We start from the raw sequence: 26,001 nt of genomic DNA, 5'->3' as shown, positions 1-26,001 counted from the left end.
AAGCCTTTTGTCCATGCAAGCCTATATTTTGTTTAAGATGAAATGTTTGCTTTTCATCTAAGAGGCTCTAAATTGGTCTTTTAATCCTATTTAGTGGACAAAGCAAAGAAAGGATGCCGTATCTTCCCTTTATTCATTATTGCTTAAGTACTGAACAGGAAGTGATGTTGAGAAATAAGAGCATCGCTAGAATGTCTAGGGGACAATGACTTCTTTGGCAGATGTCTAGAGATCCCAACTGCTGATACAGATCTCAGACTTATGATGTGGTTGGAATAGAAAAAGAAGCGCAAGTGAAAGCAACAGCTGAAGTTTCTTTCATCAGGCAGCAAAAAAATTACATTTGCTAGCAATAAATCACATGTGTCCTATTTATTCTTGAACTTTCAAGAAGAATTTTATAGAAGAAAAAATTATGTTGATGAACTAGTAGAAGTTCTCGCCTTATTCAGTGCTTGGAGGTTGCAACCATCTCTTTGCAGACAAGATTCATACACGCAAACACACACACTTTGCAAAAATATATTGAGAAATGAAGGCCAAATCTTTCCTGTTTTATAACAATCATATCCTGACTAGTGTGTCCTGGGGTTTAGAATAGATATGAAGAATATAAACCTTTCCACAAATCCAACTGATTCTTGTTTCTAGTTTGCCAGTCTCTCAAATATTGATATTAGTCTTAAAAGCCTCTTTACTTGCTCTCTTAGTAGAAGCACAGAATCCTGCTTTGTGGACTTGGACTTAGACCAATGGCTATAGAACCCTTAAGTCACTCTGTTTCCTGCAGAACAAGTAGAGGAAGTATTGTTGCAACATAGGCAGCACTGCAGATGGTAGATCATAAGCTTTCACAATACTGTACTATGATCCAGTTAGCATAGCATTTGGGCCAAGGTATACTTCAACCTGGACTGGCCTTGAAGGTGTTGCACTGTTGATTATAATTCTTTTACCTGGAAGCTGTCAGAGAAGTTTGGAAGTGGATATTCAGGACCAATTCCTAACTCTCATTATCTGAGCGTGAGTTATTCATGGCAGGCAGAGTTCCCCTACACATTGGTCCAATGTGGCATTCCTTCTCAGTGTGCCTGACTCACAGAGCTTGACAGTAGCCTGCAATTTATAGCTTGATGTCACATGTTAAAATGCCAGTTCAATAGCAGCGGGCTGATAGGAGAGAGAGCAATGTCCGCTTATTAAAGGAACAGCTGGTATATTCTTATACAAGCTTCACATTCTTGAGTGATGAGAGATTGCAAAATTAATGGCTGTCCAAGTCTGGTTTCCTTTGGGTAGGGAAAAAAAATCTTGGAGATTTAAACATTTGAAATGAACATACTGGTGCCCGAGATCACATTTCTTGCATATATATCAATCAAATTTATACACCACCCACCTCACCTAAATGATTCTGAGTGGTTTACAAAGAACATTGTAAAATAATAGTTAAGGATGAAATTAAAAGCGAAGGTAAGATTTACAAGTTAAAGGTAAAAAATAAGAGTTAAGAAATTAAAACTAAAAGGGATATAGTTCAGCAGTGTTTTCCATAAATTAAACCTGACTAAGATCCTTTAAATAGTGGGGGTACTGGATTAAACCATCTTGATGATGGAGCAGAGGGGAAAGTAAATTTATCTTCCTCAAAATCATTGAAAAAGATACTTTATTGCATGATTATCCTGAGTATTCTTGGAATTTCCCTGCAGGGCAATCTAGCAGCAGATTTGGTGATTGCTGAGAGATTCAAGAGATAAAAGAAGGAAATACCACTTCACACAGTGTAAAATTTAACTGAAACTGAATTGCCATCCATTTGCTTTTTAAAAAAAGATTAGAAGTGACTCTTCTGAGCTTAGTTTCAAGTGATTTCACAGCTAGATTCAGAAGTTCTCCTGGCAATATTATGGGAATAATTTGACATTGTCTTCTATTGGGATATTTGATTTCCCTTTCTGACTTACAAACCTGGGGATTCTTCGTAGTGGTCTGACTGTGCTTACCTTTTTTTTTTTTTAGAGGGGGTATCAGGCAGTGGGTGTTAGTCATGATTGCTATGTAATCCAGGATAAAATTCAGCATGCCTTGGTACACCAATTGTAGGAAATATCAACCAAGCTGAGAAACAAACATTCTTGGGTAAACCTGTAATGGATACTCATCTTCAAGCAGATTCAAACCAAAATATATTTGTGTCCAGACCTCAAGTCAAATCATCTTTCTAAAGCCTGTCTGAAGTAAAACAAATTCAGGATTATTTCAGGGCTATTTGTATGCATTTTGTGTATATATTTTTCTACCACTGAAGCATCGTTTTCACAGGTTTCTCTGTTTTTGTGCATACTTCTCTAATAATCTGGTCAGAACAGATGTTCTAATTCTGGGAAATTTCTGGAACAGTTAACTACAGTGCGCACACAAAACTATGAACGATACTTAGGAAATCTAGATTCTCTGTATGTTGTGGGAGCAATCTCAGCTTGGCTGTCTGTTTTGATGGGCCAAATTTCCCATCTGTTCCTAAGAAAAGGATTGGACAGCGATGGTGAAACTTTTTGGCATATGTGCCTAAAAGTTGCAAAATGCTCAATTCTGCTAGTCCCTCTCTCTCTCTGCCCCCTCTCTCTCACACACACAGACACACACCTGAACAAAAGAGAAACCATTGTCCCTGTGCTAGGCCACCTTGAACAGTGGCACTTGATGGCAATGGCAAGGCTGGCCCTGAAGTAGAGGTCCAAGCCTTACTTCAGCCCTAGCGCCACAACTGCCACTTGAATGGGTTCCCTTGCACCATTCCCCAAGGCACACAAACCTTGGGGAATGGGTGCAATGGCCCCTGTGGCTCAATGTTCCTCAGGATCTGCCATCTTACCTTCAGGTGATGTTCTGTTTTTCTGTTAGGCCCCTGCAGCCTACCTGAAGCTGCTCCAGGTCACACAACTCCTTTGTTCTTGAAGCAACTTCAGAGAATGCTCTTCCACAGCCTCTGCACTTTCCAAAAGCGGCAAAAGCACACATGCACACACACACACACACACATTCTCATGTGATTTTCAGAGGCCATATGAGAACACAACCCTTCTCATTCAGTCTCCACAGCCTTTGAAAATCACCCAATAACAAGGCATACTTTCAAGAATAGCTGTCAAGTGTTGAATGCTGGCATGTCACCCAAAATGTTGTGGTGTGTCCCCTTTAACACACAAGGTCATAGGCTGGCTATCACAATGCTAGATCTTAAGTCTGTGAGGAATAGTATAAGAACTAATGACAGAGTACTTGCTCTGGAATCTTTGATTCCATGGTTATGGACTTCCCAAGTATTTATTTATTTATTTATTATATTTCTATACCGCCTTTCTCCCGTAGGACTCAAGGCGGTGTACAGCCAAGAAAAATATAGACACACAAACATCATAAAATTGCTAATTAAAATTATTACTTAGTTTGGCCAATTAAATAAAACCCAGAATTAGATAACATTTTAAAAAATCATTCACATGTTCATATGTTTAGCCCTGCCTGTTGGAACATCAGGGTCTTGAGGGCACGGCAGAAAGCACGGAGATATTCCGTATCTCCGGGGACAGTTCATTCCAAAGGGTTGGAGCCCTCACAGAGAAGGCCCTCCCCCTGGGAGTCGCCAGTCGGCATAATTTGACTGACGGTACCCTGAGTAGTTCCTCTCTGTGAGAACGAACTGGTCGGTGGGAGGCTATTGGTGGCAAAAGACAGTCTCGTAGGTACCCAAGTCCTAAGCCATGGAGCGCTTTAAAGGTGATGACGAACACCCTGAATCGCACCCGGAAGACCACCGGGTATTGAAGGACAGAATCTATAAAACATTTCTAAGATGCAGTTGCTAGGGTTTTTTTTGTTTTTCCTGCTTAACATATGGAATGTTGTAATGCTGTTAAAACAAGCCAACATACAATGAGTATCCTAATTTTGTCCATGAGGAGTATACTTTGTATGCTTTGCTAATTGATTTAGTCAGCGCTTTCTCTTTATCCACAATTTCCTTAATGTTACAGAGGCATTGCCCTACCAGTCTGAGCTTGTAGTATGGAACTGAAATAAGCCCATCAGCTGTAGACAAGACCCACATAGCATTTGCTATTTACTATTGAAGCAATTTGATTGCCCTTGCTTTGGTCCCCTCCTCCATAGCTTTTCCCACACATTGTCCCTCTGCCATAACACATACTGAATAATCAGAGAATTCAGGGAAATGAGTAATTTTCCAAAACAATCTCATAATTATACTGCTTGTTCTAAAAGGAAAACAAAGCCAGGAAGAGTAAGGTAGCAATGCACAAAGGATTGTTTGTGAAGTAAGTAACGTTCTTTTCTTGGAATATTTTCAGGAAAGTTCCTTTGTCTAAAACCACTGAAATCAATTGCAGTCTTTTTATTGGAAAAGATAAAATAGTTTACATTGTAGAAAGCCAAAGCCTAAAAGGCACTAAGGAATAAAATAAAATATTCCGCACTAAAACTCAGTGTATAAGAAAGGACCTGTATTTTTGGTGTAAGAACAAAAGGAAAGCAACTCTAGACTGGAAGAAAGCCTCTTCACTTTATAATTGTTTCACATCTTGATGAAGTAGAAATGATAGGCTTAAAATCCTCAGCATTCATATTAAGAAAGTTGTCTTTAAAATATAATTCAGATTTCAGACCAGGCATCTTTGTACCCTATGACTATTATTAAGTGTTATACCTTATGATTCTTGATGAATGTATCTTTTCTTTTATGTACACTGAGAGCATATGCACCAAGACAAATTCCTTGTGTGTCCAATCACACTTGGCCAATACAAAATTCTAATTAATTCTAATTCTAATCTAGATGAAATGTGAATCACTAAATACTTTATGGTAGTATTTTTCAAACTTGGCAACTTTAAAATACGTGAACTTTAACTCCCAGAATTTGTTAGCCAACATACAGGTAGTCCTCAATTTACAAGAGTTCATTTAGTGAAGTTGCAATGCCATTGAAAAAAGTGACTTATCATTTTTCACCTTTAGACCATTGCAGCATCCCCATGGTCACGTGATCAAAATTCAGATGCTTGGTAATTGGCTTGGTTGCAGTGTTCCAGGGTCATGTGATCATTTTTTGCAACCTTCTGACAAAGTCAATGGGGAAGCCAGGTGCACTTAACATCCATATTACTAACTTAACAACTGCAATGATTTCACTTAACAACTGAGTGGTCAATGCCTGGTATGCATTAACTGACTCTGGTTTCTTCCCCAAACCCCCAAAACGTTAACCTTAGACTGTCTACGGTTGACCTCACCCCATTCCTAAGAGGTCTGTAAGGGGTGTGCATAAGTGCACCAGCATGCCTACTGTCCCTGTTCTAATGTCCTCATTTATTCGTATCCATTCCATGTATTCATAGTCATGTTTATACTTATATCTGTTATCTTATACATGCTTGACAAAATAAATAAATAAAAAATAAAAACTGTGGCAAGAAAGATCATAAAATGGAGCAACATTCACTTAACTGTCTTGCTCAGGAATGGAAATTTGGGGCTCTATTGTAGTTATAAGTCGAGGACTAGCTGTATTTCTAAACTTACAGTGACACGCTTAAGCCTTGAAAAGTGGACTGATGTTTTAGAAAGGTAAATACTGTAAGAAAACTTAATTCTATTTTAGATATTAGTGCCAGTGAACAAACTAACCCTTACATTGGTATTTTATATTCATTACGGACAGAAATCTAGACTTGTAATGAAAAGCCAAATTATTTAGGTAAATAGTAGACTGGAATGCAGATTCAGTTGTCACTATAATACACTTGACAAAAGTTTGAAAATCATTCTTTATTTCTCATATGGCTATGCTGTAAACTGATAGTATATTTATTAATTTCTGGTCTTCTTTTACACTAACTTAACAGTACTTTCTTGGACTAATCCTGTGAGGTAAGTATGGTACTCTCTAACTAATTAATACAATAATTTTACAATATCATATCAATATATAATATTTTGCTTTTGCTTTTTTTTTTTTTTACAGCTCTGAGAATGAGAATGGCAAAACTGGGGAAAAAAGTGATTTAAACAGCTGCAGTGATATAATACTAAAAGTCTGGCAGTTTAACAAAAGCGAAAGAAGAATTTTCTGTGTTTTGGACCTGGGTAGCTTTTACTTACTCAACTATACATCCATAATAATGGCACTTTACAGGAAAATGAATGTTTGCCAGTCCTGATATATGGATACTCTGATCCATAAATGAATATTGTTAAAACAGTGTGTTCCTCAAGGAATTATTAGTGGCATTTGTTAGGAATTTGTCAGCCTTGTTATATAAGAGCTGAAGTATTCAGTGTCATAAATACGAATGCATCTAGGGTTTTGTTGAAGGAGTCTTGTCCATCATCTTCTCTGACTATACCTAAACATGAATATAAGATATGAACTGATTTTCCAATTCCTACTGAACTCTATTCCATTTCAGCAGTGTTTTTTCAAATTTGGCAAAAGCACTCTCCATGTGCGTGTTTGATACTGGAAGCTGATGACCGCGAGTATAGACAGCAGAAGCTATGTCATTTACCAGCAATTCACTTGTAAAGAATAAAAACTTTATTATGGCTGGTGGATAAAGCCATTAAAGGACCCCTAATATTATCCATAGTAATGTATCCTGTAGAGGCAGCCGTATCTCATTTTCCTTTGAACATTGGAAAATGCCCCATTGTTTGGGAAATGGGAAATGGGGGCCATTCTATCCTTCATGTAATTTGCTTTCTATATTCCTATCTGTGTTTATTGCTCATCTTTGGAATTTAGCCAGTAAGGAATCCTTGTCCCAACAGTTCTTTTTGTTTCCTCTAGCCCTCTGATAAAAAGTTTGCTTTTGAGCTGGAGTGTACATACCTCTCCCAGTTTATGTACCAAATCTTGCATTTATCATCACAGTATCTCAATACTGAGATACTCGCCATTACTCAGAAACTGGGTTATAAAAAAATCACTCTGGTCGTTAGTAGCTACTTACTTGCTTCTGAATGCAGCTTGGCCCAGAAATCGGAATTTTCTATTATGGTATATGCAAGGCTTTCTTGTTTGGTTGAGTCTGTATGTTTGGAGACAGTATTTCATATTTGTGTTCTGAAAAATATTCAGTATGTAATTCAGATGTTTTGTTCATATTATGTATTTTTAAAACATATTTCTCTTGGAAAGATTAGACTACTATGGACAACTTCAACATGACTAGCTATGGCTATAAACCTAATCAATAGCACCACACAGTGTCTCAATTGTGGAAATGTTATTTCAGTGTATTTAAGAGTCTAATCTAAAAATACTTCAGAAAGCACTATGCACGTTCCCTAGAAACGAGAGAGGCCAGTAAAAAGGCCAAAATGGAATTAAAATGCACTTATCCAGTGGGAAATATATGAATACTACATTATACATGAGACAACAAAGCTATTTTCTTTCCCAAAAGACAACTTGGTCAAAGGCTATTTAAAATACACGACTACAAATTATATTTTGAATATTTTCTATGTTATACCTATATATTTGTGATGAAAAATATGAGGAAGAGGAAAATAATTTTCTTTTTCCAGAATCTACCTATTCTGACTTAGTGGATTTTATTTCAGGTTGATCCTGTTCCCCTTATAGCTAGATCTCTCTTTACCGTTTCGGATTTGGAAGTGGAAGACAGTTGCAGTTTTTAAAAACTGATCACAAACTCTTCTGCCCACCTGTTAAAAAGAGCTCAGAAAGACTAAGACAGAAAACTAACAATATTACTGCCAAAAATGCTTGGAAATAACTCAGCCAGTGAGCTTCATTTTCTACTTTTTAAAAAAAAATAAATTCTTGGCAGCTTCTCAAAAATTCTAGTTGTGTACACAGGAGTATATTGCGAATCATTCACAAGACTGCTTGTAATTTTCTAATGGAAGCTGTGACCACCTTACTAATAATTTCTAATCTAAAGGTTGGAACCAGCAATATTTCAAAATAACTACAAAGGTCTTAGACGGGACTTCATGTCTTAAAAAAGAATTAGCAAGGTTTTCTTCCCATTTCTAGACATCACAATTCTCACAGATTCAGTATTATTTTAATGTTATCTTTTTATTAAGTTTTCAGACATTGATTCATAGGTGAGGGATATAGATGTTGCCTAGAGAAAAATCTCTAGCAAAATTACATTAGATAAATACTAAGTCATAGAAATTTGAGAAGATTCAACACTCTTAACATAACAGGTGAAAAAACTCTTTAATGGAAAATACATTTACAGCAAATAGAAATATGACTAGCAGCTATATATTTCGTTAAACATTGCTTAGAAGTTAGAAATTCCCTTCAAAAACTGGGACAAGAACTTCACAAAATTAAAAATATTAAATCTTTGGTGTGCAATATCTATAAAACTACAGTGTTGCTGGTCACGGACATCATTTTTATGGAGCATAAGTAATGGAAATAGTCTGACACCAAAGAGACTTGAGTTGAAAGATTTTTTTTTTTTTACTGGACTCTCTTTAGGATCAGAGTCAAAAAGTCAATGTAAGTCAATGTAGTGACTTACATTGCCATTTAACAATGTGGATTGGAATTTTACACTAACATTTTTAGCCTATTTCCATATGCAGCTCCATCTAATTCCCGGCTTTTCCAAACCCAGCAGCATCACCTACATACATTGGACTTCTTCTCTAGAGGTTCTTCTAACCGTGTAGAACACACACACGGGTCTGTAACAAAAGGGTCACCAATGGATGAATACATCATCCATTAGAGATCATCCTAACTTTAGCAACAATATATTACTCATCATTCATTAAATACATGCTAAAGAGGACAATCTGTATAGTACCTAGTTACTTTCAAGAGAAAGAGGTAGTCTACAAACATATTCAAGTGTTTAGAAGTGACAAGAAACAACAACGTTCAAACAATTGTCATCACTCTTGGAATAATATGAGCACATCTCAATCTAAAAATCTGTAATAAATACTTCGAAAGAGTATTCTCATACAAATATCTTGAATTCACAAAAAGGAGCTTCTGGTAAAAATGTCTGTACTTGGAAATTGGCTTCATAATACTGAAATAGTGATTGTGTGTGGGAGGGAAGACAAAATGTATGAAACATGAGGCACATATGCAGCAGCATCTTTGGGGTAGGTGGGGATGATGAACTATATTTTGTATATATGTGCTCAACATTCAAAAGAGGTGGATCTTTCATCATTATACTCTATCTTCCGATTTTGACATGCTGTGGGCCACATAGTTGTCAAAGATCACATTTTACCACAAGAAAACAATACTGTGTGTGAAATATCAGCCACATCTGACAGGTATGTCCTGGAACTTGAGGAGCAATGGTCCATTGGCTCAAAATAAGATCCTCCCCTAGTTTTCACGTAATAGATAAAGCTACAGAATATAAATATACAAAATATAAAGCAAGTAGTTAACTCAGGAAGAAGCCCAAGACAGATTCTTATCAAGACCAACAAAGTTTGCTCTTCAATGGCTGTGTGGTGAAGAGTTGTTCTCACAATCTTGAATTGAAGATAAGTTTCGTTGACAGCTATGAAATCCAGTAAGAAGTTATTTTGAACTGTAATGACAAACTCTCTAGAATAGTCAAGGCTTTTATGGAATCATACTTGCACAACTGCTGTTATGAAGGTGACAAGAAATGCTATGTTGCCACAAATGTAGATAAACAACACTGCTTTTTTAAATGTATGGCCCTGGAGAAAGAAAAAGGGGAAAAGAAAAATTGAAGCTGTTTACTAATTTATGAAATGATTAAACCACATCAGAAAAAGGCAGGTCTACAATTATTCTTGATGGTAGAGGTAGAAATGAAAGAGATACTATTAGGAAGTTAATCTGTGGAAAAACAATACTAGCATTTCAAGGATGATAAAATTAACAGATTCGTCTATTAATGAAAAATCATCTGAAAATGAAAAATACTAGCCTAGTCATGACCCACAGAGGCTTCCCTTTCCTAAGGAGAAAAAAAATATTCATATGCTCTAATCCTATTGTCTTAAAATAGTATAGATCTTAGAAGGTGTTTCATGTTTAAAAAAAGCAGATTGTCTTTCCATTCTCTCCACCACCTGACAAAAGGCCACACTTACCTGGGCTTCTGCAGAAGATAAGGATTGCAATATTTGTACCCTGTCATCTTCCAACACCTCAACTGTAAAAGAGAAGTATAATTAAAGTTATTCTGCAGGAAAGCATTCTTCTTTTCACTCACATACATAGGTAAAGGTAAAGATTCCCCTTGCACATATGTGCTAGTCATTCCTGACTCTAGGGGGCGGTCCTCATCTCCGTTTCAAAGCCGAAGAGCCAGCGCTGTCCGAGGACGTCTCCGTGGTCATGTGGCCAGCATGAATAAACAGAACGCCGTTACCTTCCCACCAAAGGTGGTCCCTATTTTTCTACTTGCATTTTTTACGTGCTTTCAAACTGTTAGGTTGGCAGAAGCTGGGACAAGTAACGGAAGCGGCACTAGGGATTCGAACCGCTAACTGCCAACCTTTCGATCGACAAGCTCAGCATCCCTGTATGTGAGCCATCACGTCCCTCACATACATACTATCACCTTAAATCAGTGTTTCTCAATCTTGGGAACTTTAAGATGCATGGAGTTCAACTTTCAGAATTCCCCAGCCAAAATAAAAGAAATATTTTATACAAAAAGATAATACTGTACATACAAACTGTACAACATACTAGGTTCACTGTAATACGACCACCCATCCATTCACAGTACAATAAAGGTCTATTTAACAGGTTATGTTTGAAATTCATTATGTTTTTATAGAGGATATTGGTTTTTTCCCTTTGTGTCGCATTTTATGTTTCACACTGGATGGCACCCAGGAGGTCAAACATAGGCCTTTAGAGACAAATATAATTACAATTCTGCCTTTTTTTTCTATATAGCTCTTTTTCTTTATTCCAATTTGCAATAGCTGCCCCTTCAAAATACACATAAGGCATTGGGGCGGTGGGGGAATCCTTCCTGCCATTTGTTGCATTACAAAAGTAAAATACCAGCCATAATGGCTGCGGATGCCTTCATCTGAAAAATGGCATAGTGCCTCATATATAAGTCTCTATATGCATATGTATACACACAGAGATAAGAGTGGCTATAGGAGAAAGAATACTCATGGGCTTAACTGCAACTTAAAGCCTGTCCTTTCTTAGCACGTCAATCAAAGGCATTTTTATTGGCATTCTTTGAATGTCAGCACAGTGCTATTTTCTATAGTAACTAGCTGTCCAAATGACCCAGCATTATAGTTTTCTAGCAGGAGGGGTGAATTGGGATTTCTCTTTCACCTCCTCACCTGAAAATACTATTTGGATTCCAAAATGCTATTTTTCTCTGTTAACAGAAGCCAAACAATGAAATTCTCTTGATCTATCTGAACAGCAACAGGACAAAGTGGTGGAATTTCCTCCCTTAAGCTTTATATCATGATTATGATGTTTCGTGGCATCGCAAGTTTCTAATTGAGAACAGATTTTTGTTCACATGCACAGAGTTTTGCACAGCAAAACCTCACCTTGCTAAAATTAACAATTAAGAACTTTTAAGAAATAGTAAATATAAGTCTTTGTGTTACAAGGCAACCAAACTCAATGATTAAAATATTGAGCTGCCTATTGTTTCTATGACTTGTATAGGAATGTGTCACAGGGAAAAGTATATAAAGTAATCATGAATAGCAAAAGCCAAGATCTTCCAGAAAGCCACCTCTGCCTTGCCAAACCCCCCCCCCCATCCCAAAAACCACAAAAAAAATTTCTTTTGTAATTTGATTATTCTTTGTGCAAACCTTTGCGGATGAGGCAGTAGCCATGTAGTTCCAGAAGCACATCAATCCCAACATGCCAAGCTACAAATCCAATCATTGCGTAAGTATCCCATGGAGGAAGGTTGAGAGCTGGCAAGTCCATTCCCAGGAACATTGTTACCACTAGTTAAGAACAAGACCAAATTTTAGACTCCCTTTTTGAGCATTCAAAAAGTACTGTGGACCAAAACATTCTTTGAAATCTTTTGTAGAGAGGGAATTAGGGAGCACTGGGGCATGCTTGCTTGTTTCCCTGGGGGAACTTTACATCCTCTCCACTTCAATTGGCTGTGCCAGAGAACCCCAACATTTTTTACCACCTACCCCACATAAAATCTCAGGAGCTTTTGTGGGCATTCTCACAAACTGGCTCCCACCATCCCATTTAGCCTGCGAGGATGCTCGGCTTCTCTCTTTGTCTGAGGCACTTCAGCAGGTTTATTTATTTGAGTTGTACCCTAATTTCTGGTCAGACACCGAGTTCTAGTCCTCTGCGGTTTTTATTTTCTAAGAATATCTTTAAAGTATATGTGAGGCCCAGAAGCATTGCTGTAAATAAATATTATGCCTGGCAGCTTTATTTAGCAGGCTGCTAGCTTCCTATTCTTTAAACAATCTAAATGCACTGCTGTACTATACTTTTACAGATGTAGTTCGATTACAACATCCCATATATGCATTTCATGCCATAGTAGCATTTTGCAAACCGGTGCCTGGTAGATGTGTTGAACGCAACTCCCTGAATTCTGAGATTATGCTGAATGGAGAGTAGTCAGAGAGTGGTCCAACACATCTGGAAAGCAACAAACTGCATTAGAGGAATTTCAAGCAGTCAGCAGAGAGCAGAAAAGTGGCTTTTCCTCTTAAGTGACATGCAGCTGTACATTTAAGAGGTAAAACAGGAAACTCACCAGCTAATATTCTAGCAGTTGTGCCAGCGCTCCAATGTAACCAGCCGAAAATCTGCCTTCTGTCCCCAGAAAGGAAAGAAGTAGTCATTTCTCATTTCAAGGAAAGGAAAGGAAAGGAAAGGAAAGGAAAGGAAAGGAAAGGAAAGGAAAGGAAAGGAAAGGAAAGGAAAGGAAAGGAAAGGAAAGGGGGGGAGGGGAGGGGAGGGGAAAGGACAAATGTATTATACATTTTCATTTAAACATTTATAGAAACTGGAAAAATTAGAGTCTACAGAAGATCTTTGGAGATTTGCTGGGGCTAATTTCTTAAGATAAAAGACACAGAATAAGGTACTTCCACATGTGTTAAATAAAGTTCCTATAATTTCCAACCTGCAGGTCCAAACTGGCCAACATCAATACTTGGTTGATAATTCTAGAAGCTACAGTTTGGCATCTAAAGGATACTAAGTTAAATGATGATTTAAAATTTCCAATAACCTACTAACAATTTTGTTAAGAAACATTTGAGCAATTAAGAGTACAGTACAAAATCAGAATACCTTGGTGCTTGTGGAGGGGGTCTGAACGCTGCCATAAGAGGCTGAAAAAGTGCCAGAGCCATCACAGTGCAGCCAAAATAGGGGTGAAAACCTGCTTGCTATATTAAAAAGAATGTTAGTTATAATTAGGCTTCTAATGTATTTTGTTTATTTAAAAGATTTACTGCATATAGCTGTCCTATATGTTACAGAGCATAATTCTGGAAAGCTTACAAATAATAATAAAACTAAAAATCATAAAACCAGCATAAACACCCCACAAAACAACCCTTGGTCTTCAAAGATTTAGGGAGGATCAAGAAAGTAGGGACCAGCTGGATCCCAAGGATGCTCCAAACTTGGCAAGTAGCACGATCATTTTCTTTTCTTTTTTTTTTTTGCAATATATCACAACTGTAAACTTTGGATATGATAATTTATAAAGGACAATTTCCCATGTATAGAATCCGAGGGATAAGGTTATAATAAAATCTCTTTTGAAATTGGGAGTTAGCTTTTCTGTAGTGTATCATAAAAAAATAAAACATAAAATATAACATTACAAACAAATCCTTGATAGTGAACGCTGGAGAAATATGGAAACTTTTCAAGAGTCTACAGTCCTTGAAACACCACAAGGCTGGTGTTTTGAATCTTCTAGGGTAGATCATGTATCAGCTTGATTTGACACTAATTCTACTTGGTTTATACATAACTGCTTCCCTATACAAAACACAATTGTAAAAGATAGTTTTGTTTTGCCAGAATATGAGCTATAAAATTCAGATATTTTTCTGTTTCATTCTCTAACCTTAACTACATTAGTACTATTCTGACCTAATTCTCAGAGTACTTATCATAACTGCATTCTAGTCAAAATTATATTTTTCTTGCTTTTGTGAAAGATGATGGTCCTCTGAAGCAAGTTGCAAGTGAACATTAAAGCCTACAAAGTACTTATATTGCCATATACCTTCATTGTAGCCGAATCCTTTGGCACATGATTTAATTTTGCTCACTCATATATTGTATACACCCAGAGAGAGAAAAAGATGATGTCATTATAGAATACAGGGGATAACAAGCCCTTGAAATAAGATTTAAATGATTCTTGTTAGATTTTAAGCAGTTAAATCCATATTAATCTCATCACTTACTTTATTCCAACCTCCTCGATATATAAAAGGAAGAGCAAAAGATATGCTTGTGAGCAATATTGTTATTATCATCAAGGAACGATGGATCTAGAAAAAGTTATATTCAAAAACATAACATTAAGAGATGCTAAAGAGCAGCCTATTACACATACTCTATTACCAAGAACGTTTGGCAGAAAATTCATCGATTAAGAATAGAACGAACAAGTAAACTCTTGTATAAAGCCTTTTGTAAGGCTGTAAAAATTTGGCTATGTACTCAGACCTGGGCCTTGGAATGTGTTGAGGGCCCCATTTCCTAGATTTACTTTTAGTTGGTTACAGTGGTGAAATCCAATTTTTTTACTACTGGTTCTGTGGACGTGGCTTGGTGGGCATGGCAGGGGAAGGATACTGCAAAATTTCCATTCCCACCCCACTCTGGGGCCAGCCAGAGGTGGTATTTGTTGGTTCTCCGAACTACTCAAAATTTCCGCTACCGGTTCTGCAGAACCTGTCAGAACCTGCTGGATTTCTCCCCTGGTTGGTTATCTATCTCAGCAGCTGAATCCATTTATTTTTGGCTGTTTTTATTGTTTTTAGTTGTTTTAACTGTTTTATAGTTTTAGAATTGTAAGTCACCAGAATCATTTGGCTAAGATAGGCAGCTTAGAAATTGCATGGATAAATGAATAAAAATAAATAATAGTAAAACATTGCTAAACGTATTTTGTATACACCAAAAAGACACTCCACAATTCATTTTTTTCCCCACCTGAAACCAAATCTCTTCTCCAAATAGTAGAGTATTAGACCAGACAGATTTGAAAAACCGGGCAACGATCACCCCTATGCTAACTGTAGTTATCCATCCAACAAACATTAGTGCACCTGAAAGAAAAAAATACAAGACACTTGCTAATGACTTGAGTTGCAGTGCTAAGAAGCCTTAGCTCTTAAAAATAAGTTTCCATTTTATTTCAGAGACAGAGAAGAGCAAAAGACTGTACTCAAGCCATTTTAGCTGCCTTCTTCCCTTATTAATTCTATTGCAAGCTAATCTTTGCACTGTATTTTGTTGGCAGAGTTTGAATACCCACAAGATGTCCAAATGGCCAAAAAGGTATTGCCATAGTATTTTGCCAAGTTTCTCTGCAATGTTTTCTGGAGCAAAACACCTTTCTTTGGAACTGAAGACAAAATAAAATAATCAAATCTTGTGAGCTATCTGACCTGTTAGGCAATAACAATTGGACCTCTTCATACAATCCAACCCCAAGCCATTGCATCACAAGAGCCCCATTTAGTACATATGTATTTTATAGTGTTTCACAAAATTGTAAAAATTAAACTTGCCATGGATTTTGATCAGGAATGGAGAGCGGGATCCTCCAATGTCTTTTAATGGACCTAGAATGTTGTATTTTCCATTTGTAATCAGAGGTTGTTGTTGGTGTTTGTAGATTTCACCTTCTGTATGGGGGAGGAGGGGGAGAATAATAGATTATGCACTACCAGCAAAGGAAGAGTAAATAACATTATCTCCATGGGTGAAGACTTCAGAACAGAGATCCTGTTTGCTTCAGAGACTGGTTTCTCAGTCTATGGAGTTCCAATTTGCTACCGAAGGTCAACCCCTCAAATGCTTCTAGGTGAAAATTAGCATTTCAGTGCATTCCATGTGTTGATATTATATTGATCCTTTGCCGTAGAAAAATTAACAACAGTATGCAATCATCAGTATGCTGTTTATTTCTGCTGCGAGCCATTTAGGTGGTGCTATGAACTAGGTGGTCCTGTCTCAATGTCTGAAGGGTGTAGACCAACCTAGTGGCTTTGGGTTTTGGGGACCCCTGATTCTGGGAAGTTTCCATCTCTTGTTCTGGATGGGGTTACACAAGCACAAGCAGAACCTGTGCACAATTTGGGGGTCCTTCTGGCTCCTACTGTATTCAAGGGATAAGTGGCAGTTGTGGCCAGGAACAGCTTTGTATAACTGTGTGTTGCATGCCAGTAGCCAGTAGCAGGTAAACTGTGTGTTGCATGCCAGTAGCCAGTAGCAGGTAAAACCTGGGAGGCCCTGCTCACAATCCCTCACACAATCACACATCCCATGTGGACAACTCAATGCAGTCTACAGGAGGCTGCCCTTGAAAAGTATTGGAAACTTCAGCTAGTGCAGAATGCAGCTTTGTAGATGGTTATTGTGCACTCCTCATTCAGCACAAGTTACACCTCTACTCTGCAAGTTGCATTGGTTACTGATTTGCTTCTGGATTCAATTCAAGGTGCTGATGATGACCCTTTATAGTGCAGGTTACTTGAAAGACCACCTCTCTCCAACTACATCTGTCTACATCTAATAAAATTTATTATTTTATTAATAAAATAATAAACGCTCTACGTTGCACCTACTAGGGATGCCATCTGGTGGGGCCCAAGAAAAGATCTTTTCTGTTGTGTTCCCTCCTTTGGAACATTATCCCCCTAGATTAGCTCCGATCCTACTGGCATTGCATAGGGCCTTAGAGACTTAGTTTTGCTATCAGTGTGGGGAACTGGGTGTGGATAGTGCCTGTACAGTGGCTATGTTGATTATTGTTGATGGGTTTTGCTGTGACTTGACTATGCACTGTGTTATTACATGGTGTTTATATTGTTCTTACCACTTAAGGGTTTTTTTGTATTGTTTGGGGTTTTTTATATTGCTTTTAATTACTCTGAGCCATCCAGAGTACTCTATTTGAAATGAATGGCTATACGAATTGAAATAATAAATAAATATAATTGTGACATCAGAATCTCCTTTGTGGCTAAGATTTACATTCCAAATGTGTTAATTTATAACTCTCAGCTTAATCTGACAGTATAATAAAAATGCTGTTTGGGAATGATGAGAGTCATAGACCACCTCTGGAAAGCAGCAATCCAGATTAAACTGCTTGGGCATTTCTTAAAAATTTAGTATGAAGTCTTGTATGAAATTTCCATTGCTATTCATATTGTGAATCTGCAATAGAAAGATCACATTCAACCTCATGTACCAATAGAAATAAGGAGGAGAAAAAATTTAGTTTCATATTGACAGCAGCTGTAAGCACGGTACAACTCTACAAAGTACAAATCCAATATGTTAAAAGACTCAAGGAAGAGAAAGGTTGCCATATCTTTACCTATTATTAATTCCACAACCCTGTTACGATTAATCAAGAATCAAGAATTATTTTTCCTTCTCCAACCCAAACATTAGCTGGCAACAGGCGAAGACCAAGTAATGCTTGGAATTCAGCATGAAAAATATGCCTGGTGTGAAACTTAATGTTCAGGCAGATTTTTTTTTCCTAGTGTCAAACTGTTTACCTGTGCTGATTTCACCATCAGCCAGAAATATGTAATAGTTTGCATCCAGATTATATCTTCCTGTAGAAGCTGGAAGGCGAATTCTTCTTCTGAAAGAACACTGGATAAGGCCATCAGCCAGTCTCCAAGATATATTCTGCAAAGCACTCTAAGAAACAGGCAATGCAGATTTAACTTTTGTATCTCAAAAGATAAAACATCACATATATTGTGACTACTTCTGTCAAAAGCTTATCAGGTACTTATCATTATCAAAGAAGGAACATACCAAACCCGAACAGGTTTAATTAGCTGAATTTTACAAAGCAGATAAGAAATATTTAGCTAGACAAGTCATGGCTACTTCCCATTTTAAGTTTAGTGACCTTCTCAAATGTCTTCAGAACCATCCTGCTGGCTTATAAAAACTTCAATGCTTGTGAAAACTAAAAGGCCAACATATAACTAGATTGATCATTTTTCGGCAGCCAATTTGGGGCTTGCTAACCCTATCAATCACGTAATTAAACAAAAACTGGATCCTTCAAATGAACCTCAATATTGAATCATTCAAAGGACACTTGAAACCTTAAAGTACAGTTCTCTTAACTCCGTTATCATGTAGCATCTTTACTGGTTTTCTACAATGCCAGTAAAAACAGATATATGCTGAACTTGTCAGGAAGGAGGCAATGGTTTCTCTAATATTTATTGTTGCAAAATGAAGCCAGTTAAATGCAAACACCTTGATCCAACTTGGGACCTAAAATATTGATAGTGCATGTAATTTTTCCTCTGAGACATACTAATCCGTGCGTAGAGTAACAACCACCATATCTACATTCTGTAGAAATAGTTGAAGAAAGGCCATATATATTGCTTTGTTCAGCAACATAATAATTACATAGAACAACTGTATACAGACATATTAAGTTTAGAATTCTCCATTACATAGTACTGTTCAAAATGCATAAAAATAACTCTGCAGAGGAGAGCCAGAGACAGGATAAAGTTTCCTAAAGTGCAACCCCTTTAAACAGCTTCTTTTAACTTTTGCAGTTGTTTTCCATGACGTAAGTCGATTTTATACAGAAGTCTGGATTCTGTATGACAAAATGGGACAAAATCACAGGTCTCCATGGATTTTGTTAGCAAGACAACTTATCTTAACCTATTTGTTTGTACTATGCAAGGTATTTTGTAACAAGAGCATTCAGAGTTCAACCCTGTAATAACATGAAATTATAGTACCTTCGAGTCAAATTCTGGATAAGATCGCCCAACCAGCAAAGCTGTCCTGATGTCAGCACAATAAACTTCACTAATGCAGAGATATGCATCATCACCACCACCCTGGAAATAGCAAGAGATTATTAAACTCTTTTTCCACTTTACTTCGCAAGTCTACATGGCCCATATTCAAATTTAGAGTAGGTTAATAATTAAATGCAGCCTCCCCAAATGGTATCCTCTAAACATGTTACATTACGCATGCACTTAATAAGCTAGCTGTGGTTTAGTCATTTCATAAATTGGTAATTTTCATTTTTTTATTTTTCTTTCTTTCTACCCAGGGCCATACATTTTTTTTTAAGTGCTGCTTATCACTTGCTGCAATATAGCACTTCTTGTGACCTTTATAACTGCATTGTGCAAGTATGATTCTAAAAAAGGTTTGGGTTTTGAGAACCATGAAAATTGTACATTAATCTACAAGCATTACTAATTGTAAATTAATCTGGAAGGTATCAGGTTGTAGAAGGATGAACTAGAGATACATCTCATTGATGTTTTATTTAGTAGACCCAAGGCTATGAGAATCATTACATTCCACCTCAAAGGACAAATACCGGTGGCTGAAAAATCTGGTAAACATAATAATGCAGGGTTTCATTAAAATAGTTTAGGTACAAATTCATAAGAAATGAGCCCTAAATAATACCATTGGCCCAATAAAAAAGAGAGTATGTCAGAAATTATGCAACATTTATCCTATTACAGAGGGTTAAGGGTTTTCTCAGACCTTGGATGTTAATACATGACCTCCCATAATTGCCTAGGAATTCCCTCTCCCCCTATCAAATATCTTAATCTCACTGCAAGATTTCCAATAAGAATGGTAGAATCTGAGATTTCATGATTGCACAAGATTTTGACCATTGTTAATGTGCTTATTTAACTTGGACAGAATGTAGCTAGAATAGATGCTGTGCTAACCTTTTTTTTAAACTATCCCTGCTACAAGCTATGTCAGAAAAACATTACCATCTTGGGTGGTTTAATAAACAAATTCATATAGGAAACATTTTGATGAACACCACTCTTTTGCTCATGTATACTATAGAAATTACCCAAATTAAAACCATAATAAACAACCATAGGAATAGCCTCAAAAGATGCTGCCGTTTTTCCAGGTGTCAGAGGACTTACTAACCATCCATTGATCATGAGATAATGCAAAGGCAATATAGCCTTCACTGGGACCGCTCATTTCAATCCATACTGAGTCATAATCTTGTTTGAAGGAGAGAAAGAAGCAATTGTTGGCTTTAGGGTCACAGTGTGTTGGATTTCTCACACAGAACTTGCGATCTCCACAGTCTGAAGCGTTGAACTAAGAAGACAAAAAGCAAGGTTGTATTACTCCACATACCAGTGCTTGAGAAATGTGGCATTTCCAGAGCATCAGTAACTCAGTTATAGGGTTTAAGGGAAATACATTAAATATAGGGGTTAAGGGAAATACAAGAGAAATACATTTCCCACAACCACAATGTTCTATTTACCGATTAAAAATTGTGCCCCAAAACACCTTTGTGGCTCTCGGCACAAGAACCATTTTATAGATGAGAAATAGCAGGCAAACACAAATGCCTAACTAGTCACATGATACTAGAATTTTGTTAAGGGTAATGTAAAATAAAATCAAGAAAAGAACTGGTGGCTTAGGGATACAGTTAAAAGGCGAAAGATTTATACAATCTGAAGAGAAACCAGAGTATGAGTGGATAGAGAAAAGAAACAAAAAGTGAAGCTCGAGGAGTATAAAGTTCAATCTAATAATCAATTAATAATGATTATATAGAATCGAGTATTCCTACTTGTAGTATCAACTGCAATTGAGTAAGGATATAAGAATATGTAAATAATAAGTAAATAATAGGTATATATGATTATAAATAATTGTGTATGACTATATGTAATATCTTTCAAACCAAATATAATGCAAGGAAGCAATACCATGTAAATAATAATAAGTAAATAACATGTATATATGCATTAACACTGCGGAACCGGAAATGTTCGAATTGTATTATTATATTTTACAATAAAAAACTTTTTTTAAAAAAAAGGGATACAGTTGTCAATGGTGTTCTTACAACTATTAGAAAGATTTAAAGTTAGATAAATAAATCTATGGTTTTGTAAGACTGAATTTGAAATAGAATTGTATGCAGATGATGAACATGTAATTGCTAAAAGGTATAAAGTTTTGTTGAAATTTGAAATAAGAACAAGTGAAAATGTATGATACAGTGAGCTAAAAAATTTGGTTCTACATTTATTTATATTTCATGTTTCCAGATGGCCCATCTTCCTCAAGGAGGGGCTCTGAACAGTGTACAGTATAATCAACATATAAAACAGCATATAAAATTAACAATAAAACATTAAGATTAATTTAGGATTATAAATTTTAAAAATTGTAAGATTATAACATTATAAAATTTTCTTTCAAAGAAAGAAAAATAACAATTCCAAGATGGTCATTTAACATTGGTAATAAGGCGGGGAGAAGGCTCTCATGGCACCAGTCAGCCCCAAAGTTACATGGATCTTTGTGGCCCTTCTATCAAGGCCAGGACAATTTGGGCCCATCTCACCCCTGGAGGAAGGATGTTCCATAATGTGGAGGCAGTGGCAGAGAAGGCTCACTTCCTAGACCCTGCCAGTCAAAATTCTTCGACTGACAGGATCTGCAGCATATGATTGAGTGGGTTGGGCTGACGTGATGAGGCATAGCTGGCCCCACAGGAAGCCTGGCCACATGCCATGTAGAGCTTTATAGGTTATGGCCAATACTGGACCCAGTGCATTTTGTGAACCAAGGCTGTTGTGCATCTAAGAGGACCCTCAAGTTATGCACTGGGTCTTTCAGGGGTAGTGCGACTCCATTCAAGACCAAAAGTGATAAACTCCCAGATACAGTGGCCCCACTCACAGCTACTCTGCCTTACCATGGTTCAGTTGAAATGTCTAATTCCCCATCCAGACCCCCATAGCCACCAGACACCATGAAAGTATGTCCACTGCATCACACACTTCACCCAGGATGGAGATATATAGCTGGATATCATCAGCATATTCGTGACACCTTGTCCCTTGGTAAAGGATGATCTTACCCAGCAGTTTCATGTGCACGTTAAAAAGGAGCGGAGAAAGCACTGAGCTCTACAGCGCCCCACAAAGGAGGGGCCATTTTTAAAAAAGCTAGAAAATTTCAAATACACACACAGATTCAGTAGTTTTTAAAAATTAATATACAATGGAAACCATAAGTTTTTCTTTTAGGATTGAAGGACAAATCCCAATAAGGATTTTGTTCTCATACATGAGAATTGCTGCAAGATTATTGTATGTACAAAGATGGAAAGGCTCAGCATTATCCCACAAGAGAGGAATGGTTGGTAAAGATGATGGAACTTCTTAAGATGGCTAAATTGACTCAAATATGAAACAAGAAAAAGCTATCTATTTATTGCTAGCTGGAAACCCCTTATGGATTTTTTTGCATAAAACAGAAAAAAAGCTTAGTGTTTATGGTTTTAATGAATTAAATTATTGAAAGAAGAGAGTTATGTTGAAACCATAGAAGTAAATTTGTAATTGTACTGGTAACATTTATTATATTTACATATTGTAATAATATATTATATTAGTACTTATAATTGGAAAGTATTACTTTATATCTTTTTTCTTTTCTGTTTTTGTTTTTGTTTTTTTCTTTTGTTGTACTTTTAGCTTTATTTCTTTTTCCCCGTATTTTACATTAATTTGTATTAGTTTTTAATCTTTCTTTTCAAAAACATAATATAATTATGTTAATATAAAATTATATTTTGAAAAATAAGTTTATCTATTTATATGTTATTTAATCAGTTTTGTTTTGTTGTTTCGGTTCATTTCTTTTCATATTAAAGTATTTTTAAAGAGTTCATTTTTCTGGCAATTATTATGCTCTAAGCCTCAAATCCACAATTCTGTTTAAGCCAGATACTTGACATCACAGCAATGGAAGTCTATAATTTGGGATGCACACTACAATTACAGCCCTATCCTAGACAGACACTTAATTGTACAATACAGATATAGATATTCGTTCTGTAGAACAATTAAAGGCTTTTTAAACCAATGCAAAGTGCTCTAGTAATTACTAACTCTTTGCAGGTTAAAAATGCACAGGGCCCCCTTCTTTTTTTAAAGATGACAGAATTTTGTTCATTTTGCAAAAAGCCTAAAAATTATTTTTTCAAAAAAAAAAAATCCCACCACTTTATTTAGATAGCCATGACAGTACTCTTGCCATATAAATTTAGACAGACAGACTTAATATCTAGGAAGTGTGCTCAGGATAACCCACACATTAATCACTTCCCATTTAAACCAAGACATTTGAACCACTCTATATGGACATATGATTGAAGACTCCAACCAGTCAAGTATGTAGCAGTGTGTACTGTTCTGAATGCTCTATATTTTGCCCGTGTTACACCACTGCTGTGTGAGAGCTGCATTGGCTTCTAGTTTATTTTGGGGTGCAATATAAGGTGATTGTTTTCACCTTTAAAACCCTGCATGGTACAGACCATGTTATTTAAGATATTTCCTCTTCTCAATGACATCTAACCATCCCTCCATATTGGGTAAGGATGGTTGTGCCCCAGTTCCCCTCTTTTAAATGTTGCCATTCGGTGGCACCTAAAAAGCCAGCTCTTTCTGTAGTCGCACTTTGTATTTCGGACAGTCTCCCCTTGAGTTATGGAAGATCCCTACCATCTCTGCCTTCCAGAAGGTCATTAAGATCTGCCTTTTTTCTCTCAGGTGTTGAGCTAGGATGGGAGATGAGCTCAACATTTCTCTTCTGGAAATGCAGTGTTAGAGTGCCTGATGATAGGTTAGAGCAGTGGTTCTCAACCTTCCTAATGCCGCGACTCTTTAATACAGTTCCTCATGTTGTGGTGACCTCCAACCATAAAATTATTCCTAAAACCATTGAAAATATGTGTCTTCCGATGGTCTTAGGCGACCCCTGTGAAAGGGTCATTCGACCCCCAAAGGGGTCACGACCCACAGGTTGAGAACCACTGGGTTAGAGTCTTAATTTTGTTGTATTTTTTGTTATTTGTATATGTGGCTGTTACTTACCTAGGGCTTGTTTTATACAATGTGAGCAGCCATATCAATGTTTAAGTAAATAAAGCAACCAAATATAAAGGAAACTCTAGCATTTTTAAATGTATAACTAACAAATAAATGATAAACCTAGAAGTATAAGAGGTAAATAACTGCCCCAATCATTTTATCAATATTATGATGTCACTGCTGGAAAGTACCTATTAAGTACAATTGTTGATAGTCCACTAAAATGCTACTAGATATGGCCAGGGGTAGGCTTCAAAAATTTTAGCAAGGGGTTCTCTGCCTGGTTGCTGGGTGGGTGTGGCCATGGTGGGCGTGGCTTAGTCGGTCTCCTGCACTGGGGGAGTTTGCCCTCCACGGGCTCCGGAGGCCTCCCCAGGATCCGGAGGCCCTCTGGAGGCCAGAAACAGGGCAATTTCCAGCCTTCCTGAACTTCCAGTAGGCCCAGTTTTTGAGCCTCCGTGCCCTGCACTTACCTACATCCAAAACGGGCCGCATAGGGACTCCTGGGAAGGGTGGGGTGGGCGGGGCCAGCCAGGAGTGGGATTTGGGAGTTCTCTGAACTGCACAGAATCTTAGCTAGAGGTTCTCCCGAACCCCTGCGAGCCCCCAGCAGCCCACCCCTGGATATGGTCAATAATAGGCATCAAATCAAGTTTGATTATTTGCAATTCAAAGTAATACGTCATTTGAGCAAAATCTCTTCAATTAAAACCTTAAGGTATGTTTAATAAAGGATATTTATTTTATTTTTTTAATGCCTTCAGACTTACTTGTAGGAGAGATAGAAACAGTCAGACCTCCCTTGGCAGGGAAGTTTATAGCCTTGGAGCAGCATCTCAAGTTCCTGTCATATTGATCTCTTATTACGGCAGGAAAGAGAAAAGATTCTTCCCCAAAGCCATGAATTCCAGTCAGTCCCATCTGGAAACATGTCACTTTTCAAAGAACGTGTTTGCATATGACATGTGCCATTATAGGCTCTAGACAGCACTTTGAATTTTGTCCAGAAACAGATCAATGGCCACATCAATTAACTTTCCAACTTTCTAAAAGAAGCCGCATATAGAATGCACTATAGTAATACAGTAATTTAAGCGGGATATAATTAAGGCATGCGTTGCTATGGCCAGATCCAATATCTCCAAGCATGCATGCAGTTACACATTAGATTTAGCATGCAAGTATACTTCTAGCTGTCACTGAAACCTGAGCAAAGTCAGGCCTAAACAAGGAGTGCTCAAAAATGCAGATCTGAGCCTTTAAGGACTTTGTAACCTTGGCTAGATTGAATATGCTGATCTGCATTTTTCCATTAACTTATTTATTGGGCTTATGTGCTGCTCCAGGTACAGATGACTGAGTGTAGATACAGTACCCAACATTTGTAAATCAAGTGAAACATAAAAATTGCAATATCTAATAAAAAAGCAAAATCATCATAATAAAACATCTAAACATCCAAAGCTCTAGACAGTCTCTCGTAATTTTATTCATTTACTTATATTTAAAAAATTGTATGCTGCATTTCAAAAGAGTTTGGGCAATATAAAATCATAATTAAAATACTGAGATAGGATCCCCAAACATCACCCCTCAAAGCCATTTTTCCAGGAAGGGCATATAATTTACCAAGATACTCTTAATATTGTACGCCTCCTAACCAATCTGAATCTTGACCCAAAAGGTCTCCATTCCTAAAATTTTGGAGCCAAGATAAAAATTATACCTTCTAACCAGTAATTGTTATGTTTGTAACTGCTACAA

General features: G+C 37.0%; 2 protein-coding genes across 6 annotated transcripts in view; one reads left to right on the top strand and one right to left on the bottom strand.

Annotated features, from left to right (window-relative positions):
- PALMD (palmdelphin) overlaps nt 1–7,286 on the top strand; it is a 71,314-nt gene extending 64,028 nt beyond the window's left edge. For 3 of the 5 annotated variants that reach the window (XM_034437254.3, XM_034437253.3, XM_087889975.1), the window contains exon 9: nt 6,047–7,286. In XM_034437254.3, the coding sequence (XP_034293145.2) occupies nt 6,047–6,090 (44 nt within the window). In that variant the 3' untranslated portion in view covers nt 6,091–7,286. Of the gene's footprint in view, nt 1–5,927; nt 5,953–6,046 lie in introns of all 5 variants that reach the window. The other 2 variants (XM_087889973.1, XM_087889974.1) reach the window with 1 other exon arrangement.
- Nucleotides 7,287–8,115: 829 nt separating this feature from the next.
- FRRS1 (ferric chelate reductase 1) overlaps nt 8,116–26,001 on the bottom strand; it is a 30,075-nt gene continuing 12,189 nt past the window's right edge. Inside the window, exons 6-16 of the mRNA XM_034437251.3 lie at nt 20,249–20,428; nt 19,066–19,167; nt 17,836–17,983; nt 15,832–15,948; nt 15,251–15,366; nt 14,497–14,583; nt 13,361–13,458; nt 12,819–12,877; nt 11,890–12,030; nt 10,171–10,232; nt 8,116–9,771 (exon numbers count right to left, since the gene is read on the bottom strand). Coding sequence (XP_034293142.2) covers nt 9,679–9,771; nt 10,171–10,232; nt 11,890–12,030; nt 12,819–12,877; nt 13,361–13,458; nt 14,497–14,583; nt 15,251–15,366; nt 15,832–15,948; nt 17,836–17,983; nt 19,066–19,167; nt 20,249–20,428 — 1,203 coding nt within the window. The 3' untranslated portion in view covers nt 8,116–9,678. The remainder of the gene's footprint in view (nt 9,772–10,170; nt 10,233–11,889; nt 12,031–12,818; nt 12,878–13,360; nt 13,459–14,496; nt 14,584–15,250; nt 15,367–15,831; nt 15,949–17,835; nt 17,984–19,065; nt 19,168–20,248; nt 20,429–26,001) is intronic.

The sequence above is a fragment of the Pantherophis guttatus genome, chromosome 3 (genome assembly GCF_059756535.1).
Source record: "Pantherophis guttatus breed Tessera chromosome 3, ASM5975653v1, whole genome shotgun sequence".
NCBI classification, from domain to species: Eukaryota; Metazoa; Chordata; class Lepidosauria; order Squamata; family Colubridae; genus Pantherophis; species Pantherophis guttatus.
Note: the sequence above shows the minus strand (reverse complement) of the source record. Positions and strands in the feature narration are given on the sequence as shown.